The sequence below is a fragment of the Hyposmocoma kahamanoa genome, unplaced genomic scaffold, assembly GCF_003589595.1.
Source record: "Hyposmocoma kahamanoa isolate Upper Pololo Valley unplaced genomic scaffold, ASM358959v1 117, whole genome shotgun sequence".
In the NCBI taxonomy this organism is placed as follows: domain Eukaryota; kingdom Metazoa; phylum Arthropoda; class Insecta; order Lepidoptera; family Cosmopterigidae; genus Hyposmocoma; species Hyposmocoma kahamanoa.
The window spans coordinates 2,552,229-2,576,012 of NW_020653397.1; the positions used below are offsets into that span (position 1 = coordinate 2,552,229).

At 36.0% G+C, this 23,784-nt stretch overlaps 1 protein-coding gene across 1 annotated transcript in view; it reads right to left on the reverse strand.

Moving 5' to 3' along the window:
* Positions 1-23,784, reverse strand: part of LOC113239921 — an 82,373-nt gene that overhangs the window by 5,134 nt on the left and 53,455 nt on the right. Inside the window, exon 4 of the mRNA XM_026477082.1 lies at positions 2,175-2,319. Coding sequence (XP_026332867.1) covers positions 2,175-2,319 — 145 coding nt within the window. The remainder of the gene's footprint in view (positions 1-2,174; positions 2,320-23,784) is intronic.

Consider the following 23,784-nt stretch of genomic DNA (forward strand, 5'->3'; position numbering starts at 1 on the left):
TATAGCAGTAGAGCTTCTTGTGAAGGAGTTCGTCAAGTACTACTACCGTAACCATTTCTGCCGCCGAAGAGTAATGCTCAACACAGGCACATGGGACTTGTCAGCTTTATCTCACAGGCTGGTGTGCCTCTCAGATCTTTACGATTTAAAGCTCGGAGTGCACTGCAACATGGGTAGGCGTGTAATTACTACGTCATTTGATATCATACAAAATAAATAAAACCATAGATAGGTACTGCGAAAAAACAAGGTACACAAAGGAAATGAAACTGTTTTTCCGGATTTAAATCGCGTATATTTGTTTTTTCAAACAAACCGACGTTTCGGGCCCTTTACAGGTCCCATGGTCACGGTTGACTGTCAACCGTGTCAAACGTTTTCCTGTTCGATTCTTAACGTAAATAAACTAAATGAATTAAAATAACCAAATTTCTTAGTTATTATAATGTATTTTCATACTTATACATACATTATTTGGAAGTATTTAAACATACAAAACACACACTCACACCCACACCCACACACACATCTGTTACAGTTTAATATGTACATACTTAGAATTATTTTATTGTTATATTCAAGTTCCTAAGTGTACTTGCGTATGTTGTTCCGTGACCTCACTTAGGGTCGTATTCTAGAACTCGACTCAATGCTCAAGTCAGGACTTGAGTATGATTCAAAGCACTAGAAATCATACTCAAGCCCTTGCCATTAGAGTCGTATTTCCAGTGCTTGAAATCATACTCAAGTCTGATCAAATCCTGACTTGAGCATTGAGTAGAGTTCTGGAATACGACCCTCAGGCTCCGAACTGAAAATCAGTGCTGGGAACGCATTGCGTTTTCCATCTCATTCCAATACTGAGTTTGTGACCCTTTTGTTACCGCGGCTGGCACCACACAAAATATGTCTATGTCTAGTGTTCTTTTTATTATTTGTGTGAATAGTTCCTGTTTTAATTTAATAAATTTTATAAATTATTTATATATACATTTTTCTTTTGTGTTTCGTAATTATTTATTTATTATTTACGTTGAATGTTTAGATCATGTTTTGTTTTAGTTCTGTTTTATTTAGTTTTCTCTTTTTTTTTGTATTTTGTGGTGTCCTTGTGGTAAACAAATAAATGTATTTTCTTTCTTTCATTTCTTTCTATATTGGTTATTGATGGTTAAATATAGACCTTCAGTAGTCTTCGGAAGTCATTACATTAACGACAGGGAATAGCACTAAGTTGAACACCAATGTGGTAAGGCGCTGGGTTTTCTAAAAAATCTTGTAATCCCAATAAGGGAATCTTCACATTTATTAATGTGGAATCGGATTGAGCTGGCCAGAAAAAGCCTCGATCCGTGCAATAAGAAACTGCCTCCGTGGCCGAACGGTTACCATGCGGGACTGCCACGCAGAGGTCCCAGGTTCGATTCCCAAGCCGGGAGAAATATTTATATGGACAACATTTATTTCTTTCGTGAGTTTGGGTGTAATTTGTGGTTGTCTATGTGTGTGTCCATGCCACGTGCGACACAGGGTTTCCCTAAAATGGGGCTATGTTGAGTGTGTGCGTTATAAGAGCGACCAAAGGAAGACTCTTGAAGCGTTTAAAATGTGGTGTTATCGTAGAATGCTCCGCATCACGACGGATAAGGTCGAGGTCCTTAAACGTATGGCGAAGAAGGTGGAGCTGGTGCGAACTGTCACACAGCGGAAGGTTGTCTATTTGGGTCATGTACTGCGACATGACAGATATCATCTATTACACACCATAATGATAGGCAAAGTAGGTGGGAAGCGGAAGGTTGGAAGAAGTTCGTAACATCAGGGAGTGGACTGACATCAAGACTGTGGAACAATTGTTCAGGCTAGCTTTAGACAAAGAAAGATAAAGAAAACTGACTACCGACTTTCAATAATAGAGGTACTTAAGAAGATGAAGAATGATTTCGTGGGTTTCGCGTCTGTGGCGGTCCGAGGGTAAGCTACAGTGTGATGGTGACAGCCGCAGTGCTGCCATTGTTAGTGACCATGTACTGAGATAGTGTGGGATATACCGTGTGATAATATGACCAGATAGACACACACAGACAGACATAGCGAGTCATTGGATCGCAGCTCTGCCGTGTTGATCTGATGAGGGTGCTTTGTTTGTATGACTCGCAAACCGATAAACTTACCGTATCATCAGGCCGCAGCTCCGCCGTGTCGCGTTGGTCGCGAGCTAACAGCACGACAAGTGGATAGCACGTCCGTGGTGGCTGTCCTAGCGTTGGCGGCTCGTCTGTGCACAGCTTTAAAGGCCGCTCAGCGTGTGGGTTGCTCCTTAAAATAGGAATAGAAAAATTACTCACTTATTACAATGACTTAATTGACTTAGGTTATGGTACCACCTCTACGCTGTGGGTGCATCCAAGATTCGAAAGGTTTGTATGGGATTGGAGTGGGATTCTCTAATTTGTTCCCTAAGCGCCATATCTTGGACCTTTCCAAAGCGATTCATTATTTAGGTGTGCATGCTTCATCTATTCATCTCTTTCCATCAGGTGAGATGGACGTTAAATGCGTACTTATTTTATCCGTAAAAGCCTGTTGGCAGATCACCTGCCAACAGGTGATCTGCCAACAGGCTTTTACGCCTGCCAACTGCCAATTCTTAAACATCAGTACCAAAAAACTAGTCAAGATTTAACGCGATTGGTGAAGCACAATGACAGAGGGTGAATTTATAAAAATGTTTTGTTAAGAAAAATATTATTTTGATTTATGAAAAATGGTGACAGACATAACATTAACACGAGGAATAAAAATAAACTAGCTGTTCTCGACGGTCTTCTTCAAAAAAGTCTCAAATTTATACGCTTCTATAATAATATTCCGATTGATATTTAAAATTTGCCAACGGGTGACTATCACGGACTCTTGCAGGTAGTCTCGATCTAAGATGTTTAAATTAAATATTGTAATGATAAATGTATTCAAATGTGTATTTACAAAGAGCAACCCCTAGAGTTTCTTGCTCATTCTTCATAGGGTAATCTGCCTTACAAATGAGCAGATAGAGTTTAATCAGTATGATGATTTCGAGTATACTTTGCTTACCTATGAAATAAAGGCACTTTGACTTTCACTTCAATTAGAGGGAGGGTGCGCAATCTTTGCCATAATGCGGTTTGTGCGCCATTTTTCGCATATGTGTCAATTATTTTATTTATTTATTTATTTTATTTTAGTATTAATAATTTGTAAAATTATCATCAATCAGTCAATACAAATTTATACGTAGCTACATTTACAGTTTCCTTATCTCCATGTCTATATAATAGTAAAATAAAACTATGTATTTTTAATTTTTCATTAAAAGAAAATGAATATTTATAAACTCCAATTAAACAAAACAGTAGTTTAAACTAAAGGCAAACAAACTAGAATATTTTTTTGACCTCATGGTCCAGCTGTCAGCAATGTGGGCGCTAGATGAAGAGTTTCCGCGTTCCTTTGTCGCGCCGCGTCGTGCGAACCGATGCGACGCACATCCTTTGCGCAAGTCCAAGTGAAATAATCATTTATTCCATAGGTAAAATGTTTACTACTTCAAAACGTCATTTTATAAACTATTGCTCGTTCACTGTGCCAACTTCCCTGAGAAGAACGAGCAATAATCTCTAGAGAGTGCTCATTTCAATTAAACTTAAATGCTATAGAATACATTTTGAATCACATTTGTGTGGAATCTAGATTCATGTTGTCTTTCCATACATTTTTATCTAACACGTAGTCCACAATTTTGTAATATGACTTTTATAAAATATTTTTAATAAAAGAATCGTTTACCTTAGTTAATCGAAATCGTGGTACCATGAGTTTGGACTTAGTTCTAAGGTTAATATTGTGGATATCTTCTTTCTTAACGAAATTATGTATATTTTTTTGACCGGTTAAACGCGACTCTGTGTAGATAAATGCGCTGACTCCTTTTAAAGTTGTCACATGTCTAATGATAGCTTCAAAAAAAGTTTGCTTATCGGCTTTTTTTGCAAAGATTTATTGAAATCGATTAACGGAGAGCGAGCGAAACCGTTTTCTTCCCTAGTTTGCAGCCCTTAGAGGTGGAATATTGTCTTCAAATTTAGACGGGACCAAATATTCTGTCGTCCACTAACAAAAACGCGACTAAGTGACAAATGGTCCAATATCCGTTTGAAATAGAAAAAGATTTTTAAAAACAGTTAAAATTAGTTAACGTGTTCGACTTAACGGAACCTACCCTTACCATACATAGCGGAAATATCATTAAACTAAATTTCAATATTCTAAAACTGGGCTATGGTTTTTTATGACATCTCAAAAAAATATTTTGTCACTTAGCAACTCACAAATACCGGAGTAATATACACACACACACACACAAAAATAGATTCGAATTAAGAGCGTCCTCCTTCTTTATTACAGGCACATGGGATTTGTCAACTTGAGTCTCAGGGTGATGGGCGTAGTGGCAGTGCCCCAAATATCTTTGCAAAAGCTCTGAGTGTCACTGCAATTGTAATAGACAGGCGTGTGGCGCACCACCAGGCGCACGACTATAGTCCATTTGTTTAGATACTTAACTAAATGTAAACAATCTTGATACATATTTTTATTGAAACACATGCTTTACAAATCAATAGGTATAAAAATAGGCAAGCAATTTCATATGAAGCTAAGTATTTGTATTTTGTATTTGAAGGTAAGGGAAAAATAAATGTATATTTCATTAAATAGACATCTCAAGATTGTTTACATTTATTTAAGTATCTAAACAGATGGACTATAGTTCGTCCTATCACCTAGTATCATAAAAAAAGAAACGATTAGCTCGCAATCTTCCTTATCTACTTAATAATCACCTAATTGATTAACTTTAATGTACATAACAATAAAATTCAGCGGCAACAACAGCTGGTTTAATAGCCGCCGGTTTAATATAATAAATACGATACCGGTTTTTGGTAGTACATACCGATGCAATAACGTGACAAGTTATGCGTTAGGTCACGTGAGTTTGTTTGTTATGTAGCTAACCGATTTCAGTTTACAGCTTTGCGTGTAAACGGTTTTTTTAATGTAATAACTACAGTATTTACTAATCATAATATGAAATTTGAATTTGAAATTCAAATAATAATATTTGAATATCTTGTTAATGAAACATTTTACTCTATTCGTAAATATTTGAATCCTAATAAGTAATTTGACATTTTTAATTATTATTTTAATCAAAATATTTTTTTTAATACAGTTGCTCAAAACGTGGCATTTTTCGCACTACAAATCGTGCGGAAAGTTGGATTTCTCGCACTAGTGCTTTTTACTTTTCCAGTTTTTTTTAATTTACTGTTATTTTAAGTCTTAAACATAGAACTAAAGAGATTGTATATTTATTTCATATTTATGTGCTTTGTGACGTAAGTCATTCGTCATTACTATACTATATCTATGGAGAGACCGCATTTTTACACCTATGAAGTAAATGCTCCTTAGTAGCGATTATGTAGAAAATAAAGTAATATAAAATAGTAATTTTAATGTGGCTGAATACTGGCAACAGTTGCCATATTGAAAAAAGTCGGCCAAAAAAACATTGACTTAAAAAAAGTACTAATTTTTTTCATCGTTTACATTCCCGCCTTTTTCATTAACTTTTTTACGATTTGATTTTGTTATTGACAAAGGAATAAAATGAGTTTTTTTTTAAAATACTGTTTTATTTTACTTTCAATGTAGGTTTTTCGCAAATGTTTTATATATGTGTAAATTTATCAAATTTAATTAGGAATTAATTTAATAATATAGTAAAATAAGTCCTCATGTAAAAACCTTATGTACTGATAACCACGACACAGTCCTAGCCTAGTGTGGTTATCTATCTATCACAATATTACGTTTTGGACAGTTAAACAAATGTTTTTGTATTTCTTTTGTACATTTTAACTACGTATAAGTATTTTTCTTGTCTAAGTCGGTAGGTAAAGTAGGTAGTTTGTACATCATTTATAAATATGTTCTATATAAAGGACATTCCATCCTGTTCTATGTAAAGGACAAGCCTCAATCTAGCCCCTTCTTCTTATTGTATCGATTGCATGCTTAGTAGAACGCTTGCCACCGTGATGAAGGCTTATCTCCAATCGGCGTAGATACTTGCCGATTGTTGCCCAGGGTGCGTCGACGTACAGGAAAGCAATGCTACGTCGTGGAAGGAGGCTCCTTCCGTGCATTCTCCTCTAGATGCTTCCACCTATCTCTATGTTTGGCGGCTCTACTCTTTGTCTGCTATTCTAAATAAGTCATGATTCCATCTTTGGGGCGCTCTTTTTTTCAGATTTACTAGATGCGCGACTTTGAATTTTACTAATTACTAATCATTCGAATGAGCAAATCATTCGTCTAAGTCGAAGTCAAGCATTCGACTCGAGTCATATGGTTACTGGGGGTCTACTCTCGATCTCCGTCCGACATCCGTCCGAAACAATTACTGTCAAATAAGTAATATTCGATAAAATTAAAAGACAAGTATCCAGTATGAAGCTTCATTCGCATCACGCGTCTTTTCATTTGGTCAAGAATTGCTTATTTGGCAGTAATTGTTTCGGACGGATGTCGGACGGAGATCGAGAGTAGACCCCCTGATACCGAATGCCCTTGCCATTCGTCGGGTGCACGAGTGGAATGATTATTATGTCGGAAATACTCGGAACTCCACCAGATCATTCACCATATCCATATCAAAATATTCCCGTCCCCGTCACATTTACGGTATTTATCACATGCCAGAGAAGGTTAGGCAGAAATGTTCTATGGAATCTATAGATTATTTATATTAATTAGTAATGAATCATCATTCAGATAATTCAAATACGAAAATTAGTAGGTTACTAACTTGTTTATTGGAATTACAGGATTAGTAAATTACTAACGAGTCGAATATCGAAATCGTTCAAAAGATATAATATATAAGATAATAGATAAGATTTACGCTTTTTATGTCATAAAGATAGCAGATGCAAATATCAAAGGAGTTAAGAGATTTTTGCACTACAATTCACTCGTGGAGGTAAACCTACAAAGCCACGAAGAGTTTCCAGCCATTTGGTATTTTATAGGACAAAATGTCGGGGAAGAAATTTCATGATTAAATTCCACCCGCTAGTTTCCTACACCTGTCAACTAGGGGCGTGGCGAGAATTATATCATTAGGCTAGGTTCAGAAAGACGCACACCTGCCGCACGTTGACGCGTTTTCGAATGTTCAGATGAAGATAGGTAACGCGCGGTGCGCGTAAATACTTGCTGTTGACCGGTAACGCGCGGTCATCTGAAGAGGTACACTGTCAGTGCCTATAATTCTCGAAAAGGAGAATTGCTTTGCAGATGTGTCCAGGTTTCTTCAGGGTGTTTTCCTTCGCCAAAAAAGCTATGGTCAATTTCAAATTAAATTTAGCACATAAACTCTGAGGTGCAAGTCCGGACTCGAATTCACGTCCTCTGCTTCAGAAGTGGTAGGTCACACCGTTAGGCTACCACGGCTATTTAACGTCACTTGACATAATAAGAAAAAAAATTAGAACCAGGACGAGCGAAATGAGTTAAGATGAAACTTTGTTTAAGGTCGTTGTGATAGAAGGTAATCTAAAGGTAATAAACCTAAAACATATTATTTTTATAAAAGAGACTACAGTGAAGATAATATTTTTAAATTTAATCATTGTTTAGAAAATCTTAATTTTAATGACATTTTTGAAGAATCTAATATAAACTTAGCATTTAATAAATTTTATGAGCTTTTTAGTCTGTTCTATCTCCTCTGTTTCCCCAAGATAAGAATTAAGAAGGATTTAAATAGGAAACAAAAGTGGATCACTAGAGGCCTAAAAAATTCCTGCAAAACAAAAAGAGTCCTAAGATTTAAATACTATAAACCATTGACTTACAATTATATGGACGTCGGGTCCGCGCTAAAAAGTGTCCGCACTTGTAAGGCGCTAAAATCGTATACAGAGCGCGACACTCCGCTTTAGTCTTCATTTGTTCTACTGACAGGGCGATACTGCGATGACATTACAATTTAAATTTCGAATAGGTTGACTTGGGACATTTTTTTCGTGGTTTTTGTATTAGACCCGTCGTCCATTTATTTGTAAGTCAATGCTATAAATACAAAAATAATGCAAATAAATTAAAATATTTAAAATTTTCAAAACTATTAAAAACGTGTATATATAAACTCATAAAAAAATTACAACATACGTTTTATTAATAATAGTAAAAATAAAAGTAAAGCGACTTGGACAATAATCAACAATGAAATTGGTTCCAATAACTTACATAAAAATGAAATTGAATGTATAAAAAATGACAATAAATTAATAAAAAATACAACAGAAATGGCCAACGTATTTAATTCATATTTTATAAAAACAACTGAAAGAGATATTATCGATAGGCCTAAAAGACAAAACAAGCTCTGTAACCGCCCTCAGTCAATGTTTTTAATGCCAATGACTGAGAGTGAAGTTTGGAAGGAGGTGATGTCTTTAAATAATACCAGTTCTGAGGGATTTGATGAAATTTGTACCAAAGTAATCAAAACCGCCATTCACAATTTGATTTTTATTTTTACGCACCTAATTAATTTATCTTTCATGACAGGAATTTTTCCAGACATATTAAAGACTTCCATCATTAAACCCCTACACAAAAAGGGTGACAAAAAGGACATTAGTAACTACCGTCCCATAACTCTTATCCCAATATTTTCTAAAATAATTGAAAAATGTATGCACAAACGTTTAAGTGAATACTGTGATAAATTTAAATTAATACGCAATGAACAATTTGGGTTTCAAAAAAATAAATCGACAACACTTGCCACTTTTACCTTAATGAAAGAAGTTTTAAGCAAAATTAATAATAAAATCTTGACAACAGTGCTCTTCTTTGATTTAAGTAAAGCATTTGATTTCGTTTCACATGACGTTCTTATGCAAAAACTGGAAGCTCTAGGTGTGAGAGGTATCCCTTTGAATTGGTTTCGAAGTTACTTAAGTAACAGACAACAACAAGTCGTGCTGTCTAGATTAAATAAAAACAATGAGATGGTCTCATTTACTTCAGATTACCAGTTTAACAGATACGGAGTCCCACAGGGTAGTGTGTTAGGTCCCCTTTTGTTTCTTATATATATTAATGACATAGTTGACGTAACCAATCATAAATGTATAATGTTTGCTGACGATATTTCTATAATAGTGACTACCAAGGGTAAAATCTGTACTGACACAATTAAAATTCACGAAGCTGACATAAATAAAACTATTAATTTAATTACTACATGGCTTGACATTAACAATTTGCAAATAAATTTAACTAAAACTAATTATATAAACTTTAATAATACACCAATATCACTACAAATTAGATATAAGGAATTGAATATTGACGAGCTAAACGAAACCAAATTTTTAGGTATAATCATTAATAAACAATTAAATTGGAAATCTCACATTGAAAACGTTTGTGAAAGAATTAACAAATTTGCCTTCGCCTTGAAATGTTTGCGTAATATAACAAATATGTCAACCATGTTAACAGTTTATCACGCATATGTAGTCTCGACCCTACGTTATGGACTTCTTATCTGGGGAAATGGTACGAATATAAACAGAGTGTTATTGGCACAAAAAAAATGTATACGTGCAATTACTGGTAGGACTCCGCTTGAATCCTGTAAACCTATATTTAAATATCTTGGTTTATTACCCCTGCCTGCCTTATGTATATTTATGAAGCCAGCATTTTTGTGAAAAATAATTTACATTTGTTTATTAAGAGTATTGACGTGAACCATCGAAATTATAGAAATCCCAATAGACTAATTTTTTTTGACGTACCTAAGGTAGAAAAATATAATCAAAATTGTTTGTGTATGTGTGTCAGAATTTACAATAGATTACCAAATGACATTAAACACTTGCCCATTACATTATTTAAGACTAAATTATATGAATTGTTAAAGAATAAAGTATATTACAGTGTTAGGGAATTTCTACAATAATTTTTATGTAAAAGAATTTAAATTAATTATATATAACTTAATGTAAATGTAACCATGTGACGACCTATTTTTCATTTATTTTGCATGCCTAAATTATCTTCGGGCGAAACATGCTTGAACTTTTATGTATATTACTGTGATATCATGACCACCATGTTTTATGCAAATAAACGATTTGATTGATTTGATTGATTGAAGGGAATGTTGATTGATTAAGCTACTTTTTGACGAAGAATCCTAAACTTGGCGATATCGGCTGTGATGGGATGCATCTTTGTAGCCTACTGTATTTGTAGTCGTATTCAAAACATATGCATGGAGTACAGTAAGCCATTGTCTGCTTAGTATTCCAACCACCGTTCTCGTCCGATATTCGTATTACAATGTCGTGTCCTGGCCTTCATAAGGATTCTTTATCTTTGAATGGTTTTATCGTCCTATTATTAGTGATTCATTACGTAATTGTTAGTTGTTTGTTTAATTTATTGGTGTCAGTCTCATATACCATTATGGTATCAGAGAGAAGATTGTAACTGACTGGTTCGGACAAAGGAGTACCGCAAGGTGCAGTCCTGGTCCACGCGTTTGTTGCAATGCATTTTGATGACATTGGTGACCCAACGGTTTCCCCGGTCCCCGGGTCTATTCCCGGTATGACAAATTTGGGAAATGAAGTTTTTCTAAATTGATTTCGATCTGGGTAGTGTGGGAATTCCCTAGTTTGCGACCAGGCACTTGGTATAGTTGTTTGCCACATTTTCATATTATTATTAATGGCTTTGTGTGGTCTGTGTATAAACAAACGTAGGCATATTAACAAGTTGTGATGAATGTTGTATTTTTTTAAATTGTTTTTAGTACGCCGAGTCTATTGAGCATCGGAAGAAGTAGATAAATCTCAACCAAGATGTCGTGTCGGTTCTTCGTAAGGCAAAGTCTGCGAAATCGGTAGGATACAATTGTAAAAATAATAATAGATTATAAGATATAATACTGAAGAAACGCAGACCTAAAATTCAAATCCATAATCGACTCATTTGGTGAAATGTAATAACAATAAAATCCTCGATGGATCACGCCTAGAGCTATTAAACAAAATCTACTGGCGCAGTACTATTTTCTACTGTTCAAGATTCCAAGTAAGTCTAGTATTACGGAAGTTTGCGCAAGCGTCAATTAATAAATAAACGTCAATCACACAACCATTATTTAATTCAAGCCCACAATATATTATTTGATGAAATATTAAAAAACGGTGAGCAGATGGGTCACCTCTAGAAACAAGTTAGGGTCATTCCAGACAAACAAAACCTTTGTTTTGCAGTAGCACTCCGTAGCTGTAGGTAAATCGGTTTACTACTCTTGTATATAACGCACGTTTGCATTAAAAATTATTATTCTTACGTAAAACGCTTGAGGGACCTGGACAGTAATAAAGAAAAACGAGAAATTAGAGGTCTTTGATAAGTTGGGCCGAGAAATGAACAAATGAGTGAGGGTTATGGAAGAAATAAATCTTTTAAAAGTAATAGGAAACAGTAAGATAAAAACATTTGCTAATTTTGTTAAGTAATGAAAAATTCATTATATATAATTAATGGAAAGATAGAAGGAACGAGAAAGACAGAGTACAGCATTCAATAAACAAATAAAGAAGACAATAAAAGGTCAAAATGCGCAGCTGTATACATCAAGGAACTGGCTATGGATCGTGAGGAACAGAGGAGGCTACACCAACAAATGCATGGCTGTTAAATAAATTGACGATGAAAAGTGATATTAAGGACAATAAAAATCCATTGCACAATCACAAATGGTCATTTAAAATGAGCAACCCTGTTCTAACCTGAATCTGTCTTGCGAGTAAGTAGAGTTTAAGGTGAGTCACCGGAGGAGAAGCGAGAAAAACTGTTTTGCTAGTTCAAATGGTTCAAGTATTTACTATTAAATACCAATCTTACAATTTTTTTTAATTTCCCAGCACGAACACCGGCGCCCGTTGCCCCGTCAATCGCCATCGGGTGCTTGACGACCCCCACATCTTACTTACTAAAATCTAGGGCTCGCGTTGAAACGCGTCGCCTTAACCAATGTTATGATCTCAAGTGCAATTTGCTCACTTACGAAATAAGATATATTAGAATTGGTGTACGCGTTTAAATGCGAACTTGATAAAAATAACTTCTAATATTCATTGTTACAAAATAAAGTCACGATTCCGCTGTATGATATTCGTTATATTTATATCATACGGCTATTATCTATATTTATTCGTAGTTGAAACATACGATACGTTGATAGAAGGCCGCTATCTAGGGCAACATGTAGTATAATTTGTACGTGTGATAACAGGATGTGTGAGTAATGGTTTTGTTCCTTTATGGTAGAAGGAAATACGAAGTTTAATACAACAATGTAGCACTCTACATTTGTGCGTAATGTACCTACATATCATCATCAATAGATTATATAAAACACTGCTCATGTCTCACCTCTGAAGACTGGGATGGTAACTTTTCACATTTTGCTTCACTATTAGTAATTCTGAAGGAAAATGTGTAGTAGTAGAGCTCCTTGTGAAAGAGTTCGTCCAGGCAAGTACTCCCAATGGTTTTGAAGGGTCAGGGTGCTGGAGAAATTACAGACGCATGAGACTTATCAACTTATGTCTCAGGGTGACGGACGCAGTGGCAGTGCCAGGCCACCACAGAATGGATCCCCAAAAATAGAAAAGGACCATACCGCGCACCTAAAAACTGGACTGAAGTGGCGCGAGATGTGGAGAGAGGGGAGGGAGATCTTTGCCCAGCAGTGGGACAGTAAAGGCTTTAAAAAAATAAAAATAAAAACCTTAGAGCGTAGTCACACAATTACTACAGTGAATAGTACGCTTGCTTATACAAGCAGTCGGCAGTAATAAAGCAAGCGGTCGGCGTGCAGTCGTTCCAACTTTCTTTACACTTGTTTTTCTTTTGTTCTGAAGGATATTTAGTGGCCGATGATGGAAATGAGCAATAGGAAAGGTCGAGGTCATGTCTCGTAAAATAGTAATTTGAATAGCGAAAACATAGAAAGAAATTACCAGTCCTACACTAGAGTCACAGTACATAATATATGAAAATGAAATTAATATTAAGAATAATATCAACTTCTATAAAGAAAAATAGTAATATACATAACATTATAGTGAAGAATAAAAATAAACAGGCTGTTATTGACAGTCGACTTTACAACGTCACAAATTCTTTAAGAGTATATACACTTTTATAACAAGATTCCGATTCATATTAAAAATGTGCCATTTGCGAGGTTTAAAAATGTGTAACAAAAATATTATACTAAAGGTTGTTATATAGCTCCTGGGTGTTTGGGTGACAATAATAATATTTAATTATACATGGTAGTGACCCCTTTAGTTCTTGCAGTTTGTTTCGATCTATGTATGATGTTTGAAACAATATATTGTAAATGACAACTGTGTAAAATGTTTATTTACAGAGTAACTCATAGAATTTCTTACGCATTCTTCTCAGGAAAGGAAAGAAGAAAATATTTATTCTGCTAATGACAATAATATTACAAACTATAACAGTTTTAGTAAAAAAAAGTATAAAAGAAATTAAATAAGTGTAACGTTTTTTATTAAAAAAAAAAAAACCGATCTGAAAAATTTTTCGAAATACATAATAATGGCCGAGTTTTATTGAAATCGGTTACCGGATTCATCCCCTAGTTTGCCACCCTAAGAGGTGGAACATTTTCTTCAAATTTAAATGAGACCAATACTGAGGTACCCTCTTCCCAACAAAAAAGAATCATTAAAATCGGGTCACCAATGCCTGTTCAGTAATCGCGTAATATAATATAAATATAAATAGTGGAATTGAGAACCTCCTTTTTTTAAAGTGGGTTGAAAAACTAAAGTTCGTTGTGCTGGGCAGAGCACAGCGCTGCAGTTTGATTTTGATTGCCTCTCCCGATCGGAAACTGCGTCTTTTCCGAGTCGAGGCACATATCGTGTTTGAAGAAAAAAAGACCAAAACAAAAAAAAAACAATAGTATTATATCAAAAACGCCATGAAAATCAATCTAAGGTGTATCAAAAGCAGTCGTATAATAGTAAATATAAATAATAATCTCAATAATATACTATATTATTTTGTGAAATAACTCCACTAGTTTTGTTATGATTATAATACACAGATCGAACACTTAAACAAAGTTGTTTTTTTTCGACCCGATGAGAATTGAACCCGTGATCACGCTCTACCGTAGCGTTACTCATTACAGTAGTGCGAATCACGTAAGTTCAAGCTATCAAAATATCGTTGAAGTTACGTAGTCGTTCGATCGAAGTCCTATCCAAAATGGGTGTTAACGTATCACTTGAACGAACATTGATATAAGTAGAATCGAAACGTAACGAACGACATCTTGGATTGTGAAATTTGACATTTAGTCGTCGAAAGTCTATTGAAAGAACTGTCAAAATTTTAGCAGAATACGCATGTATGACTTGTCGTTTAGAGTCAATTTAAGTTCAATTCATATACCAGATACGATTTAACGACATTTGGATCGAACGACTTTAAAATTGGACTCGTTGAAGTTCACTGTCCCACGTGAATACGAAAACTTTACGGTATCGTAACGTCAAGTAACCGCGTTGTCAAAATTCTCCTATGTGTATTTTGTTATAGATCTTTGTAGTGGTTCGGCTCCGCTAATGACACCTAGTGAGAGATTTTAGAACGTGCTTTAGTTAGTCGATGTTAATATATTGTGCTTTCGTCTGCTGATCCTACAAATCTGCTAGCAACTCAAGTTGTTGCAGACCAGTAAAGCTATTGTTTTAGAACGTAATAATAATAAATCATTAAAATCTTATTATATTTTTTGTGGCAAAGTTGTAAATCTTTCATATCGAAACAGTGCAGTAACAAGTGAAATTGATTTTTGATTTACAGGTAACATGATGTTGGGTTACGACACTGAGAATGTTATATCGTTTTACGGGTTTGTAGTTATGTATTAAACGATAACTGGATTACATAGCGTGAAAAGGTTTTAAAATATTGGGAGAACAATACAAAGCCCATGGTGTGTGTAACCAGTGATTAACGTTTGTTGAGAACATTCTTTTTGAACAGCCTCCATGTTTCTACATTAGTTTTGATAATAATGACCCTCCCTACCGACCCTAAAGGTACGAGAAGGGCACTATAACCTGTGCGCGCACAGAACCCTATAAGTTCAGCTTCTGACCCCAGATCAGCCCGGGTACAGGGTTGTCACAGACCTCTGTCACTTGACTTTATCCGGTTCTTCGAGAGGCTAGTGCCTCGGTTGAGCCGCCTCGGGTGCACGTACAGTAACCTCCCTATTTTCCAGTTAGGTACCGGAGCTGTAGGCACGCTCGCTTCCCGTTGCGCATTGCACAACTAGCGGTTGCCACCGCTAAGCCGTCGACTCTGAGTCCACTACCAAATCTCATCATTGGTGGCGGAGTCCAACTCCGCGGAGTTGTAAGGCATGCTCACTTCCCGACGCCGAAAAACGATATCTTTCCAGTTCCCAATAACCTAATCGGTTGAAAGGACCGGAGGGTATCTAGCTTATCCTCTACTAGCTCTCGGGGCTAGTGCCTAGTCCTGTGACAATGTCCGGACATGGCTTCCAACTTAAAGGGCAACTCACGTGGCCCACGCGTCTTCTCGCTTCAGGTCCTCAACTAGACCGCTACTAAGACGCGCTAGGCTCACGAGACAGACGCTCCGGCCACACCCAACCGGGGCAGACAAACATATCCGTCTCTGCAGCTAACCAGAAACCGCAGCGAGTCCATACCCAAGTCCGGGTCCACCAGAGACGGCCCGCATAGGTGTATCACTGGCGGAGGGCTTGGCCCGGACGCCCGCTGTACCCTGGTCTTGCCGTCGAAACCGTAGTCTCTCCGGAAAACCCTATCTCTCGAGTCGGTAGATAGGGATCATTATTTTTCAACAGCAAATCTCAACGATAGCGTTAATGACGTACGGTACATAATTAATACGTTCAGAACGAGTTAAAAATGACCACAATTTATTGTCCGACGGGACATAATTTCATATGGCCACCGGTGGTACATCATCGCCATATAAACAAAAAGCTTTGTTACGCGAGGTGCGTAGTTTGTTAGTGAGTGTTGCATTTTTTAATTTCTAGTTCTTTATTCAAATAAATACTTTTTTAGGAATTGAAATGAATTTTCGCATCTAAATCGAGTATATGCACCTGTAAACAGCCAGAAAGGTTGATTTTGTTTCATTACTTTTTTAACCATGATTTTTAAACTTACTCAATTTTGAACTCGTGAACTACTGCATGAAAACGCTAACTTTAGGCTTTCTCTTAAGGCGGTGTGGATTCAAAAGTTAAGTATTGCGTGACCACCAGTGGTACACTTCGCTGGTCGGCGAGTTGTCCGTGCTCCATCTATGGTGAACATCAAGATGAACGTGTTAAAATTTCACTGGTTTGTAATAACAGTGGCTCAAACAAAACAAAAAATTTTTAATTATTACACGACTGTATTAAGAACATGCTAACTTGTACTGTGAATAAGACACCAGGCTTTCTAATGAATGAAAAACAATGACCTTAAATATCGGGCTGGTATACGATCATTATACGATGCATTGTCTTGGCACACTTGCTTTACTCCCGTACTCCATCCTGAACCATTACTGTCAAATAAGTAATACTCGATCAAATTATACTCCGTCCAATCATTTATTTATCTTTTGACATTATAATATGCCTCCGAAATCCTGTAAATATTGACATGCAACCATAGACAAAAATATGCAACAATTCCTGGACTCTTTAATTTTTTAATTTTAGTGAAGCGACGTGCTCTATAGCTCCGATATTTATCGAGCCAGCAGATTGTGTAACGAAGATTATTCAAGTAGATAAATTTTGATACCTGTGCAATAAGTTATAATGAAATGAAATAAATTATAAATAATTATAATACATTTTTATTGTTTATTATAATGTATCGTCGGATTCTTCTACAAATATGAACGGGAATCATCAGTTATTAACATTAATTATTAATTCTTCAGTACACAGATTGTCATACGCAATATCACGATCCCAATCTGACAATATCTTCTTTTTTGAACCCGGACACATTCACGATTTAGGGTCGTATTCTAGAACTCTACTTAATGGTCAAGTCAGGATTTGAGTATGGTTTAAAGCACTCGAAATCATACTCAAGTCCCTGTCATTAGGGTCGTATTTCCAGTGTTTGAAATCATACTCAGATCCTGACTTGAGCATTGAGTAGAGTTCTGGAATACGACCCTTAAACCTTTTCATAAATAAAATCGATTGTTATAAAAAAATCGAATCGGAAACGCATTAGGACGTCACAAATTGATTAGAATTCGAGCTGTCAAAAGTTAAATTCTAAAAAGCCATCGTTTTGTATTCAACGGCACCTGGGATAAGAACGGTCCAAACTCCCCCAGATTACATAGATATTGCCATAATTTTCGAGAATAATCCCCTCTACATGTGTTCACAAGGTTCGTAAGCTTCCATTCATCCACAACAACATAGAATGTTAGTTTCACGTGACCGGCGTAACAATACAATGACCATGTGGACGTGTAGCTATAAAATTACTTTGTTTACAGAACCCAGTGGCATAAATGTGAAACAATGGGTATAGTTTGATAACTGCAGGTGAAAGAGTAAACAATCTTATACTTAATTAAATTTTTATTGAATTGATATTCAATTATTTTTTGTGAAATTACTCCACTAGTTTGTTATAATTATTAATACAAAGATCGGACACTCAGAAAAAACACTCAGAAAAAATTCCTTCGATCCGGTCGGATTCGAACCGACGTCTTCTTGCATACCGTGCCAGACGCTATACCAACTAAGCCTCGGAACGAACCAACATTATGTACACACGCCAGCACATCAAGCTACACTTTGACGTATCTTGTTCTGTTGTACTGGAGGCGATTTTCGAATAAAAATGTGTAGTCTGATGTGCCGTTGTCCGTACATAAGTAAAAAGTAAAATTACTGTAGCAGCCAGAACCAAAACACGGTATAAACATTTGCTGGGTATTTGGTTTAGTTATAGCATTAGAAATTTTGGAATAAAACTTGACTTTGTTTGCCTAATTAAATTAATAATTCGACTAAGGCTTCTAACAAAAACCTAAATCAGAGGCTGCTAATAAATTGACTACATCTTTGCAGTTAATGCGTCAAGTCGTAATAGATAACGACTTCACGCAATAACAGCATGCTGTCGATCTCGGTTGCATGAAGTCGTTATCCAAGACCTCGACTACATGAAATTCACGCATTAATTGCATGCAGTCGAAACCAACTTCATGCAACCGAGATTGACAGCATGCGTGAAGTCGTTATCAACTTCAAGCAGTTGAGGTCTCCGCTGCATGAAGTTGATTACGACTTCACGTATTAACTGCAAACATGCACTCAATCTGTTACAGCCTAAGTTTTTGAGTGTCAGTAAAATTTATTATTTACTAATTGCCAATTCAAATACCTAGTAAGGCGCTTTAACTACTTTAAAACCCAGCAACATTGCGGTATTCTGCAGACAGTGTACGACAGTAGTCGTTAACTGGTGCTTGGCGACTTTTACATAAGAGCGAGTCACTTCTACACAGAAGTAGGCAATGGTCCCTGTTGTATGCAGGTTTTAATATTAATTGTTGTGAGATTAAAGCATGTATTTGCTAGGAACTTGTGATGTTGCAGGTTCAGACCAAGTGAGCCAGACCGACTTGCGACAAAGCTTCGGAAAGTTGACGCCATGCAAACGGACCTAACGGTATGCAAAAGATAACGCCAATGACGTACCTACAAATAGGTCTAAGTCGGATATACATATATGTAATTATCAACAAATAAAGTTTACAAGAATGTATTTTGAGATCTCAATGGCACAGTTGCAAAACAATGGCTGGTAATGGTATCAGTGCTCAGACAATGCGTGGAGGTATTACAAAACGGTAAGAAGCAATCACAATGTTGACCTTGCAATGGTATGCAATATAAAACCATGTAGATGTTCCGTTTGTAGCGTATTTTAGATCTACGAGATATAGTGGCTCGGTGCACAGCTTAGTTTGTTAGGTATCACTTGCTTAAATATGAAACCTACAAATCGGACAGGTTCACTTTTCAGAAAAGTGTGAAAGATCCAATGGCCCTTAACCCTTAGAGGATAATAAGTGAACAATAAGTATTTGCGTAATAGAACTTGTATTCTTGTGACTTGCATTTTAAATAAATTAACAAATAAATAATTGTCTCCAACAGTGAAGCGTATATGGGCAGAAGACTGATCTGTTACACCCAAAATTCCAACAAAGTTGATAGCAGAGCAAAACAATGCTTTACTGGCGGGGTAGCATATACGACGAAGTTCGTAGGCAGTCGAAAGCAAAAATGGATCCATTGTTCTAGCCTGTGACTCACTTAGACAATTCGTTTATAGACCCTTGCCACAAATATACGTGTACTAAGAAAAAGCAAACAAGAATAAAACACAGGAACGACGAAAGAAACGTGTGTAGCTCCTCCAGGGAGCAAAATAGGCATCAAGAAGCATTCGCTCTCGATCAAGGAGAACACTGCGTCGAAGATAATATAGTATTTTGATGCTAGGGAATATTAGATGATCGAATACTTCGATGAAATTGTTACGAATGACAAGATGAGGCATGAAATAGTTACCGTGCAGAGTCGGATCATATAATAGCAAATGATGTCAAAGCGAGACACGAGGCAAACGCTCATCAACAATATATAAGAAATATTAGGGTTTATAGTGACATTGGAAGACGAACAATTATTGTAGAAGACTAATGATTGCTTATGAAATATTTAACACAAATTCAATCGTGTAATTAATGGGTTGTGAATTTTAAGAAAAAGTGGTAAACAACTGATTGTTTTTTCCTCACTATTGTTATGAATTTGTAAAATAAATAACTCTTGAAGCTATTTGAGCGTCAGTTGACACCGACACGTTATGATAGGTCCTGAACATTGAGGAAGGGATAACGGACGGCGACTCTGAATAGAAAGGTCTGACCTGTTGTTTGCTAAAACATATATTGAAATGAAATTCGCATTAAGTGGATATTATTTTATAGATCCAAAGTCTTAATGTGGATTATACGTATCTATCTAGGTCCGACCTTTCAAAACAATCAAAGATTAGATCACAATAACATTCTTAAGCATACTGTCAGAACCTATATACGTTACAATCTGTGGGTCAAGTATACAAAGCAAGTGTACAATGCCATTCACGTTCAATACAATTATATATTTAGAGCTACGTTTAAATTGCCAAGGGACTGTAGTGCATCGGAAATGTTTTTGTTAGCGCATATGGACGTGTTCGCTGCTGTGCTTAGAAAGAGAGTTTCTTCTCTTAGGCGGAGCGTGCTAGACAATACTAATAGTATTATAGCTATTGGATGTATGTTATTGGATGTTATAATTGGTTAATATGTTGTTTAATTTCCAATTTCAAATTTTTGACGTTATATGGTTCTGTTGTTTGAAGTAAACGTTTATTATTATTGTTTAACCAAGGACAGGGACTCTCGTAAACGCTCGCTGTATTATTCAAAAAATATGACGAAATCAGTTGTTTGTCAGAACAATGCAAATGTTAAGAACACATTAAAATTATGTAACATACATACGTTACTGAATGAATACGTTATTGAATAAAACTTCAAAATATTCAATTATACACATAAGGTTACAAATAAATAAATTTTCGCTTGAAAATCGGTAAATTATAAATCAAAGAAGCTCTTCAGTATAAATTACGCAAATTTAACATTCTCTAGGATGACGTAATGTTGATAAATGGTAAAATAATGTAAAATCTGCAAGGAAATAATTATTAAACAATGGAACTGTGTGAATGACTGTTGAATACTTCTAAGACGAGAGGATAACTAGGAATAATTAATTGTTTATTGGAGCGTTGCGGTTTTTAAAGACGCACGATATTAAATTTGTACTACACTTAAGTATTGCAGGAAATCATGGATGATTTGGAATTCTATGGATGTAGCAGTAGGGTACAGTATTTGACGAATAAATACTTATCAATAAGAGAACGCTACGAGGAACGAGATAGCAAAATGGAAGAGCTGTTGTTTCATAAACAAGGTAGCAATACCTCTCGCTGACGATGAAGGGGAAACCTGCGTGACGAATTTTGTGAACCTTGGAAAACGTAAAATCCGACCCGCATTGAGCCCTTTCCTTAGATGGGATAACTTTTACATTGAACCTTTCCACTGTTAAATACCAAGTGATGAGACTAACAAGTCGTGCACCGTGTGATAAGCGACACGCCGGTCTATAGCAGCTGCAGAGCCACTGAAGAGTTTTAAATCCCTAAGATCCGAGAGGCACTGCCGCTGCGCTCTACACCCTGAGACATAAGTTGACAAGTCCCTTGTGCCTGTAATTTAACCAGCACCCTTACCCCTCAAAACCGGAACGCAGTAATGCTCACATTGGCGGCAGAAATAGATAAGGTACTTCCCAGGATGAACTCTTTCACAAGGAATTCTACTGTTAGCAATAAAACTGTTAAAAGGTAAAATGGTAATTTTCCTCAAATGATTTTAATCTATGCATTGGAACGTGTGGCCTGTGACCTCATTAAAGTGGCCTCTTTTTACGCCAGTATTTGCTTTGCTAACCTTGGCCTAACACCCCGTTTCGTAAAGGTCGCTTTGGTTCCTATAGAATGTTCCGGAAAACGGATAAGATGTTTTTCTACAGGCATCGTGCGTTTTCTATACTATATTACATAAAATGAAGTCACAGAATATAATAAACAGCCACAAAGTTCATTAAAATTGTGTGATCTAGAAATAGTTTTCAAGATTCTGATTGATCAATTATAAATTTACAAACACTATTTTGTTATACCGTTTATACAGTGGGTGTAATGCATTGTAATGACTTTATTATAACCTTTACATGTACCAAGTTCAGAAACATGTTTCCTTTTAAAGACTACAGTTTGAACACAAAAGAATGCACGATAATTAACTTTGAACTTGACCTTGGAAAATAACATTCTTTTACTGGTCGTCGGTAGTTATAAGAATTTTAAAATTGGATAAAAATATACATGAAAGCCGTCCTCTGTCGTCTTCAATCCGCGATTCCTTGTCCTTTACACCTTGCAATCAATGTTTCTTAAAAACCTTTGCAGGTCATTGGTCCGTTGAAATATGGTCTTGTTCTGGCACTTCCAAGTTGATTGCCAGTCTTATAGTCTTATAACAGTGGGTTTGGGATGTTGTTAGGGCTGCTTCACTCTGCAGGGCTGCCATATTTGCGGAAGCGCGTGTCGATGGATTTAGTGCAATATTGTCGCAAGAAACCAGCTTTACTATCCAGCAGACTGCGGAGCAGCGTGACTTTTAAAGGTCATTCTTGATAAATAATCTGCCCAAATGAAGTCATTCTTCGGGTCTTGATCAAATAGTAAACCTATTTCGATACCTCCCACGTAAGTCAAAATACCATTTTTGCTTTTTGACTTAAATATATCCTTTTTAAGGAATATTATAGGTTCTATGTTTTGAAATTAAACATAACACAAAGCGATTTCTTTACTTTTAAATGTGGAACTTGTAATATGCATAAAAAGTATTTAATTGACTTACAAAGTAAAATATGGTATTTTTACTTACAACTTACGTGGGAGGTATCGATTTGCTAGTCACTTGTTCTTTAATTAACTATACTGTGATATTGTCGACAACCTAGTTATTAAATTAGTTTGCAAGTGTACTAATATCATTGGACCGTGAAATAAAAGTTGAAGGTATCAAAAATATGTTACTATTTAAGTATTTACTAGGCGGAATGTCGATGCGCAGTCATCTTTCTTATTCTTTCACAATTCTGCACTTCGGCGCGCAAAAAACTTTACAATTGAATATTTTTCTCGACGACTTTTCTTCTCTATTACCTCAGGTCATAAAATCGAAATTCAAAATTTGGGTTTTGTCACGATCTGTAAAATTTTATTTTTTATGCTAGTTTCGAATTTAATGAATATCGCCTGAGGAACGGCCCAGTGGTTCCGTTCGTACATCAGAGTATATTTTCTAACCATGATATTAATGCATTTTTAATTAATAACCATAGTGTTCTTAGTAGGGCAACTCGTTTCAATAGGATAAAAGTTAAGAACCATTCAAAGATCAAGGCCATTGCCAACAAAGCGTCCGTGTGGTTGCGAAAGACTCGTGGTTACCACATCAATATATAGTATGAACACGTAGTTGCCACAATAGTTACATACTTCACTATGTCAAAACTAAATCTTCATGAAGTATTGGTTATTCTCTGGCGAAATGTCATCATCATCATAAACGGTTATCAAAACAGTTGAGAAGGATTGTGATCGATGTGCAGGGTCCACCACGATGTCTTTCTTTACTGTTAGGGCTCGTTCCCACTGTGTCGTGACGACAGATTGTCGTGCAGTTTACAGTGGCTCGTGGCTTGTATATTTAAATGAAGTTGTTCACATATAGCACGACACGATTAACTGTCGTTCACGATTTTTTATCGTTACAACGACAAAC